Genomic DNA, 18,366 nt, shown 5'->3' with positions numbered 1-18,366 from the left:
CCTGTATTAGTCACTAGGCACACAGGTTTTCCTTTGAACCCAATACTGAGTCTGTGGTCTTATATCCAATTAGAGGCCTGGTGCAAGGATTTGTGCACTGGTGGGGTCTCTCGGCCTGGCCTGTGCGCCCTCTTGCAATCCATGACCCCTCAGGGGATGTCGGACTGCCGGTTTGGGTCCATTCCCCGCAGGCCAAATTACGTGAAAATTTCAAAAGCAGCACTGCTACTGCTACCAAAAAGTAGAGAAATAACTAGGGGGAAATTTGCAACACTTGACAAGCATTTAGTATCTTAAGATAGAAAGAGTACCCTGGCTGGTGTGTTCATTGGTTAGAGCTTTGGCCCATGACTGAAGGGTCACAGGTTTGATTCCCGTCAAGGGTACATACTTGGTTTGCATGGTTGATCCCCACTCCTATCAGGGCTCCTGCCAGAGGTAACCAATCAATGTGTTTCTCTCACATGGATATTTCTCTCTCTCTCTCTCTCTCTCTCTCTCCCCCCCTCATCTCTTCCTCCCTTCCACTCTCTAAAAATCAATAAAAAAAATATCCTCGAGTGAGGATTAACAATAACAAAAAATATAAAGAGTGTTTACAAATCAATAAGGAGAATTCCATAGAGGAACTGAGAAAGCGAAACAGGCATTTCCTTAAAAAGGAATATACATGTGGTTAGTACCAATGTGGAAAGAAATTCAACCTCATAATAATGAAAGGATTCTGAAAAGCAGCACTGCTCCTGTCGCCAAAGCTCAAAATGGTTGCTAAGAGTGTATCGGCAAAGAGGGACACTGGTTGCTATATCATTTTTGGAAAAATAACATAAAATCTATAATAATAAAAATATAATATGCTAATTAGACCAGACGTCCTTCCAGATGACCTTCCGGACGAAGCTGGGGCTGCAAGGGAAGCCGGGGTCCTGGGTGCCAGAGGGAAGCTGGTGCCGGCAGCTGGGGGAAGGAAGGTCTACTCTTGTATGAATTTCGTGCATTGGGCCTCTAGTCCTTATATAATATGTCAAAATATAAAACATTCAGCCCTGACCAGTTTGGCTCAGCGGATAGAGCATCGGCTTGTGGACTGAGGGTCCCAGGTTCGATTCCGGTCAAGGGCATGTACCTTGGTTGCATGCACATCTCCGGTGGGAAGTGTGCAGGAGGCAACTCATCGATGTTTCTCTCTCATTGATGTTTCTAATGCTCTATCCCTCTCCCTTCATAACTGTAAAAAATCAATAAAATATATTTAAAAATATGTAAAACATTCAGACCCTCTTACTCAGCAATTACACTTCTAATGATTTGGGCTAAGAATTAACTACACAAGTGTGAAAATATATGCTCCTAGCTGATCAACACTGTGGTATTTGTAATAAGAGTGAAAAAAATGAAAATGACCCAAATTGATATCAGTTAAGGATTGAAAGGGGAAAAGTTGGTACATAAAAATAATGGAATCCTCTGTGGTTATTAGACATGATGATATCACTCCATTTATATTGGCATGGAATGGTATCTCCAATATATAGCTGAGTGAACAAAACAGTTTATAAGGTGCAAGTATAATGTGATCCTATTAATATATGCAGGCGGGTTTCAGTGAAGCTAAATGTCTCTAGCATGAAAGTTCCACAAGGGCGGGGTCTTTGGGTTCTTCACCGAGGTGTCCCTAGTGCCTGGAACAGTGCCTGGTACTACTGTGCAATCATGCAATAATGTTTGTTGATTGAATGAAAGATGTTTAGAACAGTTTTCACCAATAGTTTAACATTGTTGTTAGTGGAGTGCTAGTAATTTTCTTGTGTGTGTTCTTTATATTTCCTCTACCAGTCGAGTTGCCTTCAAAATGCTTATTTTGTTTTTACCAAAACAACTACGATATTAAAAACGTGGTAATGTCTACTATTGGTGAGAATGTGGCAGTCCCAAATAAGCTCATTGGCTGTGAAAACTGGTTCAAACTTTTGGAAAACCATTTGATAACAAATATTCAAAAATCACAAAAATGTTTCTTCCTTTGGTCTATTAATCCTGCTAAGGGGAAAAAAAAATGCAAACTATAAAATGACTTATGCATCCAACGGTGTTTATCTCAGTGTTTAGATTAGGAAAACCACAACCCTAGCAACCTAAAGGCACCTCTAAAGGGGGAAAGAGTAAGAGTAAATTATGTAAATCCACTAGATGGGATTTCACATAACGAAATAGCAACATGAATAAAAAGAGGCTGAAAATGCAGGCATGCAGCGATTTAAATGATGCATAAACAACATGATGTATTAAGACTGGAATTCTGGGTGCCATTTTCTTAGAACAGCAGGAAGAACATGGTTTTTAGAGCTACAGACTGGTTTTTTATGCAGACATTTCTACACAGCTGCTACCTAAGCTTGGGTGATTATGTTCCCTAGCCTCTTTGTGCCTCTGCTTTCTTGTCTACAAAATGGGCTGATAGTACCACCTCCTAGTATTGAGAGGATTAAAATGAGATGACACCCATAAAAGAAAAAAGCCAAAGAGTAAGGAAGGACTCCTCAAATTGTGGTAATTTTAATTTTTGTTGTTATTGTTATATTTTCCAAATCTTCAAAAGATTGTCGGCTCCTATCAATTACAAACGGAATGAAAAGTAAAATAGCTAACAAGGGAGGGAGGAGGAGGTTCACGAGCTGGAACTTCGCAGTTGGGCCGCAAGTCCTCCGGAATTGCGGGTGGAGAGCTCAGAGCAGTGCGCACGGCGCGGGCGGCGGGGCGATCCTGGAGGCGGCCAGCAGGGGCCGCTGCGGGCGGAGGCGGACCCGGGGCCGGAAGCCGGCCGGCGGCGGCCAGGCGCACTCGCCGACTCCGCCCGCTTCCGCTTCCGCCGCCGCCGCCGCCGTGGGTCTTCGCCGAGTCGCCGTCTGCTGAGCCGCCGCCGCGATGCCGCTGGAGAACCTGGAGGAGGAGGGTCTGCCCAAGAACCCCGACCTGCGCATCGCGCAGCTGCGCTTCCTGCTCAGCCTCCCGGAGCACCGCGGGGACGCGGCCGTGCGCGACGAGCTGATGGCGGCCGTCCGCGACAACAGTGAGGCCCGCGCCGCCGAGTCAGCGGCCTAGACCTGGGCTGGGCTGGCCTGCGGGGGGTTAGGCTTTCCGTGCGAAGGGGCGGGTTGGGGTCGGTTCCTGGTCCTTCGTAGCAGTCAGTGCACTGGCCTGTGTTCCTTTGACACGTGACTCTATGTGCATCGACACGCTAACCCTTTCCCCTTCCCCTTGAACACAAGCCGCCCAGAGGCGAACCGAGGGGTGCCAGTCACGCAGCCCCAGCAGGGGTTGGCGGTGTGGGGCCTGGCCCTGATGCCCACCTGCCCGCAGCAAGCATTTGCGCTTTGCTCAGCCCTTTACAGCGCTGCCCCATTCCTTCCTGGTCGTGGGTGGGAGACTGAGGGATGCCCCACTCCTAAGTCACGTCCCTCTTTTTGGCTCTCAGACATGGCTCCTTATTACGAAGCCTTGTGCAAATCCCTCGACTGGCAGGTGGACATGGACCTGCTCAATAAGATGAAGAAGGCAAATGAAGAAGAGCTGAAGCGTTTGGATGAGGAGCTGGAAGATGCAGAGAAGAATCTCGGAGAGAGTGAAATCCGCGATGCAATGATGACAAAGGCGGAGTACCTGTGCCGGATAGGTGACAAGGTGCGCAGAGATGGTTTCCCCTCTCTGTAGGGTCTAGAATGGGCACTGTTGTAGGTTCATAATGCCTTATTTTGAAATCAACTTTTTAAAAAGTTACGAAGGTAACTACATACATGCTTCCCTGCGCGAGTGGCTCAGTACAAAGACGAATAAAGAAAAGATGGTAGTCTTCTTGCTACACCCTGTCACCTGCCCGCAAACAGCAGCCAGGTGTGGGTGCTGCCCCAGCTCTCTCCATACCGAGGAAAACATAAGGGGACAGGCAGAGATTTTTGTTTTTTCACTGCTTTTACAAAATTGGGATCATTCTCAGTCGTTCAATTTTGTTACATATCTTGGTTGGGAAGTATTGGTTCTGGAACATTTTAAAAATAGTTATTTAAATAAGTAGTAGTTTCCTTATAAGAAACTAAAACAGTTAACGTTAAAACTCTAGTTGGTCTTTGTTCCGTACCTCCTCAAAGATAACCTTTTTAGTTCTTTTATTGTTCATTTACAGGCATATATATTATATATATCTGTAGAGATTAGGTAGTATTGTGTTTAAATCTTTAAAAAATAAGTGGTGTATTCTATTGTCCTGCTTGCTTTTTTTTTTTTCAATCAGCATTATTTCTGAGTGATTTCCCATGTTCATGGACATAAATCTTGCTCATTCTGGTTAACTGCTAGCTAGCAGTCCATTGCGGGGCTCTGCCAGTTTGCTTAGCTATCAGCTATTGATGGGCATGGATGTTGTTTTCAGCTGTTTCTGCTGTTTTTCAGCTGTTTCTGCTATTGCACGCTGCTGCTGTAAAAACATGCTTGTGTATGTATGCTAATGTTTCTGTAGGGTATATTCTGTGAAATGAAATTGCAGAGACAAGGAACAATTTTTATCTTAATACGTGTGGCCATTTTTTCCACAAAGCAGACCTCCTAATTTATACTCTATTGTCAGTGAGTGAGACCTTTAAATTTTTTAAAAATTTAGTTGTGTAATGGTGGTTAAGAGCAGCGGTCGCCAACCGGTGGTCCGCGGACCAGTCACGGTGGTCCATGAGGTCCGAAAGGTTGGCGACCGCTGGCTTAGAGGATGGGGTTTGTCCTTCCTTGTAAGCACTGCACCCTGAAGTAGTTAGATGACAGATGACATGTGTTAATATAAAAATACATATATGTGGGCTCTTGAATAAGAGAGGTTGTTTCTTGTTTCAGCAGTTAGGATTTACTGGACCCTCAGTTTCCTCAGCTGTTAAATAGGGATAATGATAGTTCCTGCTTATTCGGATTAAAGATAAAGAGCTTAGATTAGAACCTGGCACAAAGTGCTTAAATGTTAACATAAATTTAAAACAAGTTTTCCTCTTCTGATTATAAAGTTAAGATTTGTTCATGGTAAAAATTTGGCAAATGTAAAACATTTAAAAAAGAGCTAATGGCTTGTGTGGTTTTCTAGGTTGTGTCTGTGGTTTGGTTTTAAAGAAGATATTATTACAGGTGAATAAGAAATATTGTTCGTTTGTTTGTAAAGCCAGGTATATTTTTTAAAGATCATGCCTATGGTAGTCATGGAACATTGAAATAGTTGATGAATAAAAAGGCACACTGCAAAAGTTCAAGAGTAGAGAGGACAGAGTAGTTCTTCTTGGTTTGGGTTGTTTCTAACGTAGGAGTAAAGGGAAACAGGTATTAAATTTTTCAGGTGAAGGTTTCTGTCGGTTGATGTAGTTAACACTGGCTTCTTTCTTCCTCATTCAAAGCAGTCTTTTCTTTCAGTGGCTTCTGAGGATGTGTTTAGTCTTCTGCCGGTTAGAGGCAGTACATCAGGGCCAGGGCCAGGGCCTGGGCAGAGATGGATGGGATCACCCAGTTGGTCGGCCAGCTAGGATTAGAGTCAACCGTAGCAATAAGAGTTTCCGAAGGCTTGGTTCTTTGATCTGTCATTGGGATGCAGCCCCCCAATGATAGTTGTTTTGGACAATTTTCTAGCATCTGTAGGGTGCCCAGTGTCCTCAGAGTTTTCATTTGCATCACTTCAGCTTGTTCCCAGAAGACTTCTTCCCTACCAAATGCTCCTCCACAAACTTGGTCAAGTCAGACACCAGGTGCTCCTGTTGTGGTTGTGCATCTGGGTCTCTTCCAGGCTGTGCGACTTGATGGCTTTGTCCCATAGCTTCGCCATTTGGAACGCAGCGAGCTTCAGGCCCTGCAGACACCAGCCCAGCCCGAGGGAGCACAGGGCGGCTCAATGGGCGAGGGCTGGGACGTTGCCCCATGTGTCGTCCAGGGTCTAAATGAGAAACTTCATACTTTTGAGTCAGGCCTTGAGGAATTTCATTGAGAACATGCTTGAGTCAATATCAGGCAGGTTGTAAATTTGTGATGTTCTAGTATTGTATGTTTTTCAAGTAGCATTCTAAAAAGAACAGCTTTCTATTGTTTGTTGGGTTGTTTGTTTGTTTTTGAGAGGGAGAGAAAGAGAGAAACATAGATTTTTGTTGTTCTACTTATTTATGCATTCATCGGTTGATTCATGCATGTGCCCTGGCTGGGGATCGAACCCACAGCCTTGGCGTATCAGTTTGATGCTCAAACCAACTGAGCTACCCTGCCAAGGCCCCTCCTGCTTACTCTGTTTTTTTTTATAATTACTAAATAATGGACTTAATGGATTTTTGTTAGTGACTGTGTTACCACTGATTATAGTTATTATTCTTTATGGTGCTCAATTTGTTTCAGATTTGTTTGTGGGAGTTCCTTCAAGAAGGCTTCTTTGTCATTTTGACACGATCTCATTAGTCATACAGCAAGATGCCACAGGCTCACCTGTTATTTTTCTTTCCAAATGGGGAATCATCTGTTTTTTGTAGGATCCCTGATTTCTTTTAGTGAGGGATAGTCTTTAGAAACCAAAATCTGAGTGGTGGGTGTACCCATTACTTTTCTGCCAGTCCCTTTTACGAATTTATGAGGTATAACTAATAATTACATAAAACAAAGTCAGATATATAATAAAAGTACCAAGTATGAACACATGATTTTATCCAGGTTCATATTTTAAAGCAATGGAAATATTTTATTACACAATGCATATTGTCTTCTAAATGTGCTTGGCCATAGCTGGTGTCTTTTTTTGTACTTGATGCAAGTAGAGAGAATAGTATAATGCACCCCTGTGCGATTATCACCCAGCTTCAACAGTTACCAATTCATGGCCATCTTGTTTCGTCTCTATTCCTTCCTATACCCCCCAACACCCCACCCCCATCCATTGTTAAGAAAATCTCAGATAGCGGATAGCTTTTGAAACTTTTAATCTTTTCTCACCTCTTGCCTTGATTTTCTTGACAGGAGGGTGCTCTGACAGCTTTTCGCAAGACATATGACAAAACTGTGGCACTGGGTCACCGACTGGATATTGTGTTCTATCTCCTTAGGATTGGCTTGTTTTATATGGATAATGATCTTATCACTCGAAACACAGAAAAGGCCAAAAGGTACTTGTTAGCAGTGGGGTTATATTCTGTCTAAATTATGATGCTATAAACGAGATTAATGTAAGAAATTTGCCTGTTTTTACTACAATTACTAAATTTGGTCAAATCATATATTTAGTAAAATATTTTTCTTAAATGTCCTTTTGTTTTGAGTTGTTAAAAGTTGTTTTCTCTTTGAAAATAACATAAAACTTGTAAAAAGTGGCATTGTCTATTTCTAGATTTGTAAATTACTGACTTTTATTTTATAGCTTAATAGAGGAAGGAGGAGACTGGGACAGGAGAAACCGCCTAAAAGTATATCAAGGTCTTTATTGTGTGGCTATTCGTGATTTCAAACAGGCAGCTGAACTCTTCCTTGACACTGTTTCAACATTTACGTCCTATGAGCTCATGGATTATAAAACCTTTGTGACTTACACTGTCTATGTCAGCATGATTGCCTTAGAAAGACCAGACCTCAGGGAAAAGGTAATGCCTGAATCTTTAACATTCACATTTAAAGATGCTTTTCTAACTTAAATACAAAAAAATTATTAAAGCATACTTTTTTTTAATTCCTAGGTCATTAAAGGAGCAGAGATTCTTGAAGTGCTGCATAGCCTTCCAGCAGTTCGGCAGTATCTGTTTTCACTCTATGAATGCCGCTACTCAGTTTTCTTCCAGTCGTTAGGTAAGGATAGAGTTCCTCATCTTGATTATCTGTCTTCATCTTAATCCTGATCCTGTTGTCGGAGAACCTAGGTGACTTTCCAAATATATGAGAAAATAGCTAGCTGTAGGTCTTTGATCAGTGTGGCTAATCTTTTGCCCATTTTTGTTTAGAGGGGGATCCTAAAACTTAAAGAACTTGGCATTGATATACTTCTCTTGTTAATGCTGCAAATTTCAGAAAATATTTGGTTAAATGGTTAGATGGCATTCACAAAGTTGGGGTGGGAGGCACTCCAAATGATCATTCTATTTCAGAGTGGGTTTTGGTCCAGTGTTTATGGAGTGCTTTATCGATGCATACGTGTTAGGCAGCTTTATGAGAATTCAGACGCTCTACCTCATGTAATGGGAACAGGGCCCTTCAGGCATGCTGAAGTACTTGCTTGGCCTTATCTTCTTGTGCGTATGCAGATGCGTTTGCCCACAAGGTTGTATTGCAGAATTGCTGTTCTCCCTTTCTCATGCTTGTGGATCTCCTGGTCATTACTCTGCTCAGTCAGAGCAAATACCTTCTCTGCATTCCTGGAGTCCTTACTTTATGCCCCTTCCTCTTACTGAGATATAAATTACATACCATAAAATTCACCATTTTAAAGTATAACTCAGTGGTTTTATTTATTTTTATTTTTAATATATTTTATTGATTTTTTACAGAGAGGAAGGGAGAGGGATAGAGAGTTAGAAACATCAATCAACTGCCTCCTGCACACTCCCCACTGGGGATGTGCCCACAACCAAGGTACATGCCCTTGACCAGAATCGAACCTGGGACCCTTCAGTCCGCAGGCCAACGCTCTATCCACTGAGCTAAACCAGTTAGGGCCTCAATGGTTTTAGTATGTGGACAAGGTTATGCAACAATTACCATCAATTCGAGAACATGTCTATCACCCCAAAGGAAACCTGTATATATTAGCAGTGACTTCCCATTCTTCCCCTTGGCCCCTGACAACCACTAAACTTTCTGTCTCTGGATTTACTTGTTCTGGACATTTCGTGGCCTTTTGTGCCTGACTTCGTTCACATAGCACAATGCTTTCATGGGCCATCCATGTTTTAGCATGTGTCATATCAGTGCTTCATTTAGTTTCATGGTTGAATGACATTCCATTGAATTGATGTACTGCAATTTGTTTATCTGTTCATTAGTTGATGGACATTTGGATTGTCTCCAGTTTTTGACTGTTAGAAATATGCTATAATGAACACTATTAGCAACCTTTTATTTCAACACTTTCCCATGAAACTTTTTATCTTTACCAATTTTATACATCTCCCAGATATTTTAAATGAAGACGACAGCATAGTTATTTTCATTACATGACAGAGTCATCTATTGTATTATTTATTCTATTTTCGTATAGTGAGACACTAGGGTTTCTTTGGCTTTGTAAGACTGTTTGCTTCTCCAGATATTCATGGACTGTGCTTTAAAATATTTCATATGAAAAAAGAAATAGCATCCTTTTTAAGGTAATACCTGATTGTTTTTAAAAATAAAAATAAATTGCCCGCCTGGTATGCTCAGTGGTTGAGCATCGACCTATGAACTAGGACAGTGGTCGACAAACTCATTAGTCAACAGAGCCAAATTTCAACAGGACAACGATTGAAATTTCTTTTGAGAGCCAAATTTTTTAAACTTAAACTTCTTCTAATGCCACTTCTTCAAAATAGACTCGCCCAGGCCGTGGTATTTTGTGGAAGAGCCACACTCAAGGGGCCAAAGAGCCGCATGTGGCTCGCGCGCCGTGGTTTGCCGACCACTGAACTAGGAGGTCATGGTTCCATTCCTGGTCAGGGCACATGCCGAGGTTGCAGGCTTGATCCCTGGTAGGGGGCATGCAGGAGGCAGCCAGTCGATGATTCTCTCATCGATGTTTCTCTCCCTCTCCCTTCCCTTCTGAAATCAATAAAAATATATTTAAAAACAAAACTGAGAAAGTGAGAGGTATTGTATCCCATCCTATTCCCAAATCCATATACACATTTACTCACATAACATTCTCCCAGAGATAACCATTTTAAGATTTTGTTACATATCCTTCCAGACCTTTTATTCATTTATGTGTACTTAAAAAACCAGAACAAGGCTCTGTGTACAGCATCATGTACACAAGAAGGCCTTCTCTAACCTGTGATTGCCAGGGCCTTTCCCTAGTCAGCTGCTGTCAGCAGGTTTCAAGTGTGTCCGTCGGGCAGTAGTATTTAGAGATACTGGAAACACCTTTAAACATGTGGGTCTATTTTATATGCTGTTTTTCTAAGTAGATTTTTTGTCTCCACAATATAATGTGTTTATCTTTTCATGTCACTCTACAAATAGGTGGTCATTGAGTCAGTAAGTGTTTTTAAGTGGCTGTCATTTATCAGGCTCTGAGTGTGTGTGTAGTGGCAGATAGTACAGGTGGTGCGCCTTGTAGCTTTCATTTGTTTTAAGGACCTTCTAATACTTCATTGTATTAGATGTGCCATACTTGATCCTTCACTGATAAAAAGTTATGTGTCCAGTTTTTCCCCGCTATAAGCAACCTTGTTTTGAACACTTGTTTACAATGCATCTTTCCCACATTCGCTTGTTATTTCCTTAGGAAAAAATTCAAGAAAATGAGTTTTGCAAAGGGCAAATACATTTCATCTTGATCGTGGTTGCCCTCCAGATATATTGTACTTCTCTCACTTGAACATCATTTGAGAGTCTACCCCCTTCCCCCAATACCCTTAGTCAGTTTGAGAGGAGAAGAGTAATTTTATTGATGTTTTATGCATTTTTTTTTTTGCTAAGGATAGTTTTCTCATTGAACTTTTTAGTCTTTTTTTTTTTAATATATATATTTTTTTATTTCAGAGAGGAAGGGAAAGGGAGAGATAGAAACATAAATGATGAGAGAGAATCAATGATTGGCTGCCTCCTACACGCCCCCTACTGGGGATCGAGCCCACAACCCAGGCATGTGCCCTTGACCGGGATCAAACCCAGGACCCTTCAGTCCGCAGGCTGACTATTCACTGAGCCAAACCAGCTAGGGCTTTAGTCTTCTTTTAAATGACACATAAAAAATAGAAGATATTTTATGTTGGAAAACATTTCTCCCCCCATCCTGTTCTGTAGGTTTTCTTTGCCATATTTTCCCCCAGTTTTATTGATATGTAATTGACACTATATATGTTTAAGGTGTATAACAGTGATTTGATATTTATGTCTGTCTGTTTTTGTTAATAATCACCTGAGAAAATTTTTTTCCATTTATTTTTAGAGAGTGTTAGGGAGGGAGAGAGGGATGGAGGAGAGAGAGAGAGAGAGAGAGAGAGAGAGAGAGAGAGAGAGAGAAATATTAATGTGAGAGAGACACACAGACTACTTGTCTTCCACACATTCCCTGACTGGGGCCAGGAATGGAACCTGCAACCCAGGTACATGCCATTGACCAGGAATTGAACCCACGATATTCTAACCACTGACCAACATCGGCCAGGGTTATGAATTTCTTTTTATTAGTGAGAATGAACATCATCTCATGTTTAGGGCCATCGATCTCCATGTTGCTAAATGTGTTCCCTCTCTGCTTTGATGTGGACCATTCTTTGCTTCTTGCCACAACATTATGGCCTCATCCTTTGTGAGACCTCTCAGTACTGACTGTCCTAGACTTGGTCATTGCCCTTATCTCTCTCTCCATTCTGTCGTCATACACCTGGATGGTAGTGATTCCCAAATTCCTGCCTCCAGCCTCAAACTTTCCATCGAGCACCAGACCAGTGCATAACCGTTTCCTTGATACCTACACTCACTAATAGGTGAATCCACTTGAACACTGCCTAAACCCCCATCCCACGCCTGACCTCTCCAAAAACCACCTCCACAAACAAAGTCTGTTTCTTCTCCAGAGATTTTGATCTGTTCAAGCCAGAAACACAAGTACTGTATATTCTTGATTTTCTCTTACGTTCCATAGCCCTGCCGCTGTCTCCCTGCTACCTTCTGAATCTGTCCTCCTGGGTACACTTGATACCTGAGCCTAGCCAGGCTCCTCCTGCCTTGGGACCTTCCAGTCACCGCCCTGCTCTGTCTTCTGCTCTCTGCTTGGCCAGCTCCTCAGAAAGCTCTTCCCTGTCCACCCCTGTCCAGGGGAGGCCTCCTAGTCACACCTGTCGTATCACTTTTTCTTCACAGCACGTGGTAGTCTCTGAGAGTGCTTATTTTTGCGCCTCTCTCTGCTGTTTGAAAGTGTAGTTTCTGTGGCAGCAGGGATCTTGTCTTTGGTTTACTGTCATATCTTCACTATTTAGAGCAGTGATCGGTAGTAGTTATTCAGTAAAATAATCTGTACTTACGTGAATTGCTCATAAACGTCCTGTGTACTTTTTACTGTTCAATTAATCTTTTTTTTATTATAATAGCTCTTTATAGATCAAGGCTATTAATTCTTATATTGTAAATGTGTCCTCTAGTTATCTATTTATCTGAAAGGGAAAGTTATAATTTGTCATCTTATTCATGACAGCTGTTGTGGAACAGGAAATGAAAAAGGACTGGCTTTTTGCTCCTCATTATCGGTTCTATGTGAGAGAGATGAGAATTCATGCCTACAGCCAGCTGCTGGAATCATATAGGTCATTAACCCTCGGCTACATGGCAGAAGCCTTTGGTGTTGGCGTGGAATTCATTGATCAGTAAGTTTACACGGCATCATGCTCACTCGGTTTTTAAAGTTACCTTTTGATGTGTGAATTTGTACATTTTCTTCCTGTTTATAATGCTTCCCTCTATTTAAAAAAATCAAAGAATTTTTCTTAAGATCATTATCAAAACAGTTATATTTGTCATCTCTGCCTTCATGGTGTGCCCCTTCTATTAACAGAGTTGTGGAGAGGGTAAGTGATTTTGCAAAAGGTGTTAGACCAGCTGTTATCAAAGTAGTCTGTGGCTCCTTCTTTCTGGACCACACTGCCACGGCAGGAATGACGCTAGATCTCTATCTTATAGTTCACGGTAGGTCCTATTTCAATGCCTTCCAGTTTTTAGGCTGCTGCTGAAATCCTGGTCAAATTGGTTGTTAAATATGGTGCCTGTAGCCCTTTGATTCCTCAAATACTTGCTAAGCCATTACAATATGCTTCGCATTGTGTTAGATCCCGTGGATTTTTATCGTAAGCCGCCTCTCCCCATTTAAGATAGAAATGAGTCTACAGAGATAATAAAATGGAATAGAAAGGTGTGTGTGGCTTCAGCATGGTGGTGAGGAAAGGGGTGGCTCTTGGAGATTTGTGTAGGGCCCGTAGGCCATGGTATGGAGCATCTCCGTGCTGTGGGGAGCCATTGGAGAATTTTAAGCATGGGAGTGAAGTGATTCCGTGCTGTGTCTCATACAGACCAAGAGAATACCTCATGGAGATGTCATGGTGGCTTGGACGAGGGTAGTGGGAGTGTGGTTGAGAAGTAGACATTCAGAATGTGCTGTCTTTTAAATGTTCATGATGTAGTTTTCAGTGGCCCACAAGGAAAAAACATGGTGTTTATATAGTTAAGTGCAGCTGCATTTCACTTAAATAAGACCATTTTCTTTTTAGTGGTGTTTTTCCTGATATTTCAAAAAAATTTCAAGCATGCAGAAAATTCTGAAGAATTACATAGTAAATTCCCATATATCCTTGGTGGTCTAATACTTTGTTATATTCCCTTTATCACCTACCTGTTCATCTTATTTTTTAACTACTTCATAGTAAGTTTCAGGCTCCTGTTCATTTTATCCCTAAACTTCAGCATTTGCTTATGGGCTTGTTTGTTTTGAGGTAATATGTGCATTCAGTGAAATGCACAGATCTTACCATAAGTGTAACCCACACTGGTAAGGGAGCCATCACCAGACACACCCACACTCCCTTCTTTCAAAGAAGAAAGGCATTGGTAGTAATGTTTCTGAGTTTTAAAAAGTATCCTTACCAAAGGAGGCTGGTACCCCTAGGTTGGTTTTGTTGTTTCATTTCTGAATTAACTAGTCCGTGAGATTTGCGTGGTAATCATGAGAGTCAGTTACTAGGATGGGGGATGGCCATTATTAATGGTTTTCATGGATCAGTGGGAGGAGTGAGCAAATGCATGGAAGATGGGGTTGGCCTGTCTTCTAAGTCGGCCACTAAAGAGCGGTGTGGTCTTGGGCAGGTTCTGTCCCCCCTCAGTTTCTTAACTATGGTGTGCTGGTGATAGAGCCGTCACTAATGGTGGGCAAAGTGAAGCTCAAATTCAGTGTAACATCTGAAGCAGGACAGTGCCATACACTGCAGTATTCTTTAAGTCATTATAAAATGACATTTTAATTCAAAGCATGTGGCACATTTCAAGGTAGGTGGTATTTAAATTGTTTTTGTTTTTTTTTTCCTTTCCTAAGACCAGCTCTAGAGACAAAGATTGTACTATTCAACTCTAATTGTTGTTACCTAGAAAAGTCATGTTTTACCTGCTTCAAGTCTGGGTTTTCATGGGTTCTCTTTTCCCGCCATAAAAATTTATCTGAGGTGAAATTTTTTATTTTTTAATGTTTTTGATTTTTAGAGAGAGGAAGGAAGATGGAGAGAGAAACATCCATCGGCTGCTTCCTGCACACCCCCTACTGGGGATCGAACCAGCAACCTGGGCATGTGCCCTGACTGGGAATCCAACTCTTGGTACATAGGTCGAGGGTCAACGTTGAACCGCTAAGTCATCCTGGCCAGGCTAGGTGAAATCCTTTTTATTTTATATTTTTTATTAATCCTCACCCGAGGATACTTTTTGATTGATTTTTTAGAGAGAGTGATAGGGATGGGGAGAGACAGAGATAAATATCAATGTGAGAAAGACATCGATTGGTTGCCTCCCACACGCACCCTGACCAAGGCCAGGGATCGAGCCTGCAACCAAGGTACATGCCCTTGACTGGGAATCGAACCTAGGATCCTTCAGTTCGAGGGCTGATGCTCTATCCACTGAGACAAATGGGCTAGGGCTTGTTGATAGGTCTTTTATTTGAAACTTGGGATGCATATTTATTCTAGAGGTTCTGTTTAGTCAGTAAATACTCAGTTCATCGTTACTAGATATCTGTTGTGAGGCACCATGCTGGGGGAGATGAGTAATCTTGGGACATGTAGACTAGCACAGAGGGAGATGAGAAAAAAGATAGTTTGGATTTAAAGCAGGGAATGGCATTAGGAGTTAAACTTTGTTATAACCAGAAAAGCTGTGCCCAGATTACTCTTGGACACAGAGTTTAGAATGAGCGTAACTGGGGGTTGGTATTTGATCCAAGTGCCTGAGAAATGGACACACCCACAGATGGCTTCTTGTGAGCATTTAGACCAAATGTCACTGCATGTTTAGGATTTTAATAGGAAGTGATGGAATAGCACAAATAAATTAGGGATGTGTTTGAGAAACGAGTGGCCTAGTTGTCCTAGATGGAGTGTGTGGTAAGATGTACAGGAGTCCACGGAGCTAAGCCTAGAAGGATCTCCTTGGGGTCCTCCTCTCCCGCTGCCTAAGCTGGTCTGGTGATGATGGGATGGAGAACGGAGCAGCCGAGTTGTCAGCACTCAGGCTCTGAGCCGAACAGTAAATCTAAGCTCAGCAGAGGGCATTCTTGAGTCAGTTTGCTTGTAAGTCAAATCCAGTGTAGTTGTCTGTATCTGGCTGCCTGGTATCTTGTTCCTAAATCAGAACATCAGGATTTTTCTTGAGAGGTTTTCTTTCCTGTTCTGTAGCTTTGGGTAGGACTACGAAAGCTGGCGATGATTGAACTTGATTGTGTAATTCTGTGTCCTTCAGTCCCAGAATAAGAGCTTCAGTCTAGAGATCCAACTGTTTTCCTGGAATATAAATATAAATGAGTTTAGAAACAATGCTGATCTTGTTTAATTTTAATTATTTTTACCTATAAAAATACTTTTATTTACTTCAGAGAAGAAGGGAGAGGGAAAGAGAGAGAAACATCAGAGAATCATTGATCGGCTGCCTCCTACGTGCCCCCTACTGAGGATCCAGCCTGCAACCTGGGCATGTGCCCTGACCTAGAGTAGAACTGTGACCTCCTGGTTCAAAGGTTGATGCTCAACCACTGAGCCCCGCCTGCCAGGCTGGGCTGAACTGTTTAATTTTTAGATTTTACCTAAAGCCACTCAGTTACAGAACTCAAAATCTAGCAATTGAATTGTAGAATAAAGCATGCTGTGTAAACATGTTACAGTTCTTGCTAGTATAGGATAACCTCTAGCTTAAAATCTTCAGTAGCATAACTTAATTCAAGGCATAGTGTGTCTTTCACCAGTGACTGACCAGTGGCAACTAGTTACGATATTGATCATTTCTTTTAAAGCACAAGTCAAAGCAGCACTTTACACACTTCATCTGATTGTAATGCTTGCTTTTCAGTAAGTATCAAGCATGATGTTTGCCCCTGACTTTCCTCAATGGTGCTTTAGACTTTGTTCTGCCCAATACAGTGGCATTTCACTGTAGCTTTAATTTGCAGTTTTAATGAGTGAAGTTATTTTTTTTATGTATGTCCTTTGCCCGATTTGTAGTATTATCTACTTTATAATGCAAACATCTTTTATTCACATTGTCTTTTAGTTTTTGACTTGGTCTTGATGGTACTTTCCTATGTAGAAATTCTCTTTACATAATCAAGTTTATCCATTTTTCTTATGTGGTTTCTTAGGGGCTCTCAACACTATTTATTGACTAAGCCAACCTTTTCCCATTGATTTGCAATGGCACTTTTGTTAGAAATTTGATTCTGTTGGTGTTTATGTGCTTGGATCAAGTTGTTTTACTATCTGGGAGAATAATCTGGTACTTAATTTCAATCTGATTTTTCTTGATTAGGAGGACTTGCTGTATGAATCTCTAAATTTAACACAAATAGATTTTTATTTTAAAGGAGTCATCTTTTCATTTATTCTCTTTAGCAGCGTAATAGAGCTGTCCTCATAAAGCTTTTGTACATTACTTGGCATTTACATGTTTTCCTCTGTCATATAGTAGTAGGTAGACTGTATTTGGAGAGTTTCACTACTGATGCTGGTTTTTGAGGTATATGTGTAACCATAACCAGGTTGTTTAAATAGCTGTCTTACTTATGGGGTTTGGGACATAAATGGAATATAGATTCTCAAATACCTTTTTCACATTCACAACACATTAAACCCATCATCTTTGCATTCCTGGTCCTAATTTATTGTAGCATAGTATTCTTTTTTTCTCCTTCATGCTCTTTAGGATTTTGAAAATCCTGAGAGTTACCTGCTCCTTAACAGTTAAGTTGAAGGAAACTGGATAGTTTAAAGTGCCCTCAAGCTCCCAATAAATCCTGTTATTTTTCCTTTCCTCAGTGTCTATCTCTGAGCACCTTTGTAGCTTTAAAGACTTGCTGTGAATGGTTTCATTCTTTGCCACCTACACTCCATCTGAGTATGAACCTCTGGGGTCATGTTTATGCTGGTAGGTGACTTTCTCTTTGGGGGTAGTCCTGTAATTCACCAGATATCTTCTCAGCCTCTATACATTCAGTAGCTAAGGATGGAGGGAACTCAATGTTACCTTGTAAGACAATTGAATCGTGTATTTAGTGCACTTTATAGTTTCCTAAGATTCCTCATAAGGCAGATGCTAAACGCTTTTTTTCTCTCAATTAGGGAACTCTCCAGATTTATTGCTGCTGGGAGACTACACTGCAAAATAGATAAAGTGAACGAAATAGTGGAAACCAACAGGTACATTTCAGTTTGTGTAATACTCCCCATAATAAGGTACATTATTATATTTCATTTTTGTTCCTTCACCGTTTATCCCCTATGCCTGCTCCCCCCCCCACTCCCCAAACTGTTGGCTGTGTCCATGAGTTTTGTTTTTTTCTTGGTCCCTCCACCTGCTCTATGTATGAGTCTGTCTCTGTTTTGCTTGTTAGTTCAGTTTGTTCATTAAATTCCACACATGAGTGAAATCATATGGTATTTGTCTTTCTCTGATTGGCTTATTTCACTTAGGGACATTCTTAAGTGCCTTTTAAAAGTAGGTCAACTATTGTTACAGAGTAATGTGACTAGTAAATAATTCTTTTTTTTTCTTGAATTTATTTATAGACCTGATAGCAAGAACTGGCAGTACCAAGAAACAATCAAGAAAGGAGATCTGCTACTAAACAGAGTTCAGAAACTTTCCAGAGTAATTAATATGTAAAACCACGTAAACAAAGGATTTCCTTTGGAGATAATGACTTGGAATTTTTATAGCTTACTTCACTATGTGCCCAGTACAGCTGTATAAAAGAAATACTGTGTTGTTTCTGTCAGTTTACTTTTTTCTTAAGCATATCTACATTAAGCATGGGGTCTGGTAATGTTAAAATGTTACCTTTATGTCATTTAAACCTCTCTGGTTTATGGTATAATGGGTTACAGCCAGAGGCTCTATGGTACCTGAGTTCAAATACTAACGGCCTCATTGGTAAAACAG

The 18,366-nt window shown here is 41.2% G+C and overlaps 2 protein-coding genes across 5 annotated transcripts in view; one reads left to right on the top strand and one right to left on the bottom strand.

Annotated features, from left to right (window-relative positions):
• Nucleotides 1-2,874: 2,874 nt before the first annotated feature.
• Nucleotides 2,875-18,202, top strand: PSMD6 (proteasome 26S subunit, non-ATPase 6). The gene is made up of 8 exons (XM_079795452.1): nucleotides 2,875-3,070; nucleotides 3,476-3,681; nucleotides 7,015-7,160; nucleotides 7,412-7,631; nucleotides 7,725-7,833; nucleotides 12,380-12,548; nucleotides 17,547-17,624; nucleotides 17,994-18,202. Exons 1-8 carry the CDS (start codon nucleotides 2,926-2,928, stop codon nucleotides 18,088-18,090), a joined length of 1,170 nt encoding a protein of 389 aa, XP_079651578.1. The 5' UTR covers nucleotides 2,875-2,925; the 3' UTR covers nucleotides 18,091-18,202.
• Nucleotides 14,774-18,366, bottom strand: part of ATXN7 (ataxin 7) — a 171,845-nt gene continuing 168,252 nt past the window's right edge. For 2 of the 4 annotated variants that reach the window (XM_079795447.1, XM_079795448.1), the window contains one exon: nucleotides 14,874-15,719. The gene's annotated coding sequence lies outside the window, so the exon portion shown is untranslated. Of the gene's footprint in view, nucleotides 15,720-18,366 lie in introns of all 4 variants that reach the window. The other 2 variants (XM_079795451.1, XM_079795450.1) reach the window with 2 other exon arrangements.

The sequence above is a fragment of the Cnephaeus nilssonii genome (assembly GCF_951640355.1).
Source record: "Cnephaeus nilssonii genome assembly, chromosome: 17".
In the NCBI taxonomy this organism is placed as follows: domain Eukaryota; kingdom Metazoa; phylum Chordata; class Mammalia; order Chiroptera; family Vespertilionidae; genus Cnephaeus; species Cnephaeus nilssonii.
This window is presented reverse-complemented; position numbering and strand designations above follow the sequence as displayed.

Coding starts and splice junctions, on each gene's coding strand:
- PSMD6 (XM_079795452.1), top strand. CDS start 2,926: ATGCCGCTGGAGAACCTGGAGGAGGAGGGTCTGCCCAAGAACCCCGAC. Junction 7,834..12,379: donor AGTTTTCTTCCAGTCGTTAG/GTAAGGATAGAG, acceptor TATTCATGACAG/CTGTTGTGGAACAGGAAATG. Junction 17,625..17,993: donor GAAATAGTGGAAACCAACAG/GTACATTTCAGT, acceptor ATTTATTTATAG/ACCTGATAGCAAGAACTGGC.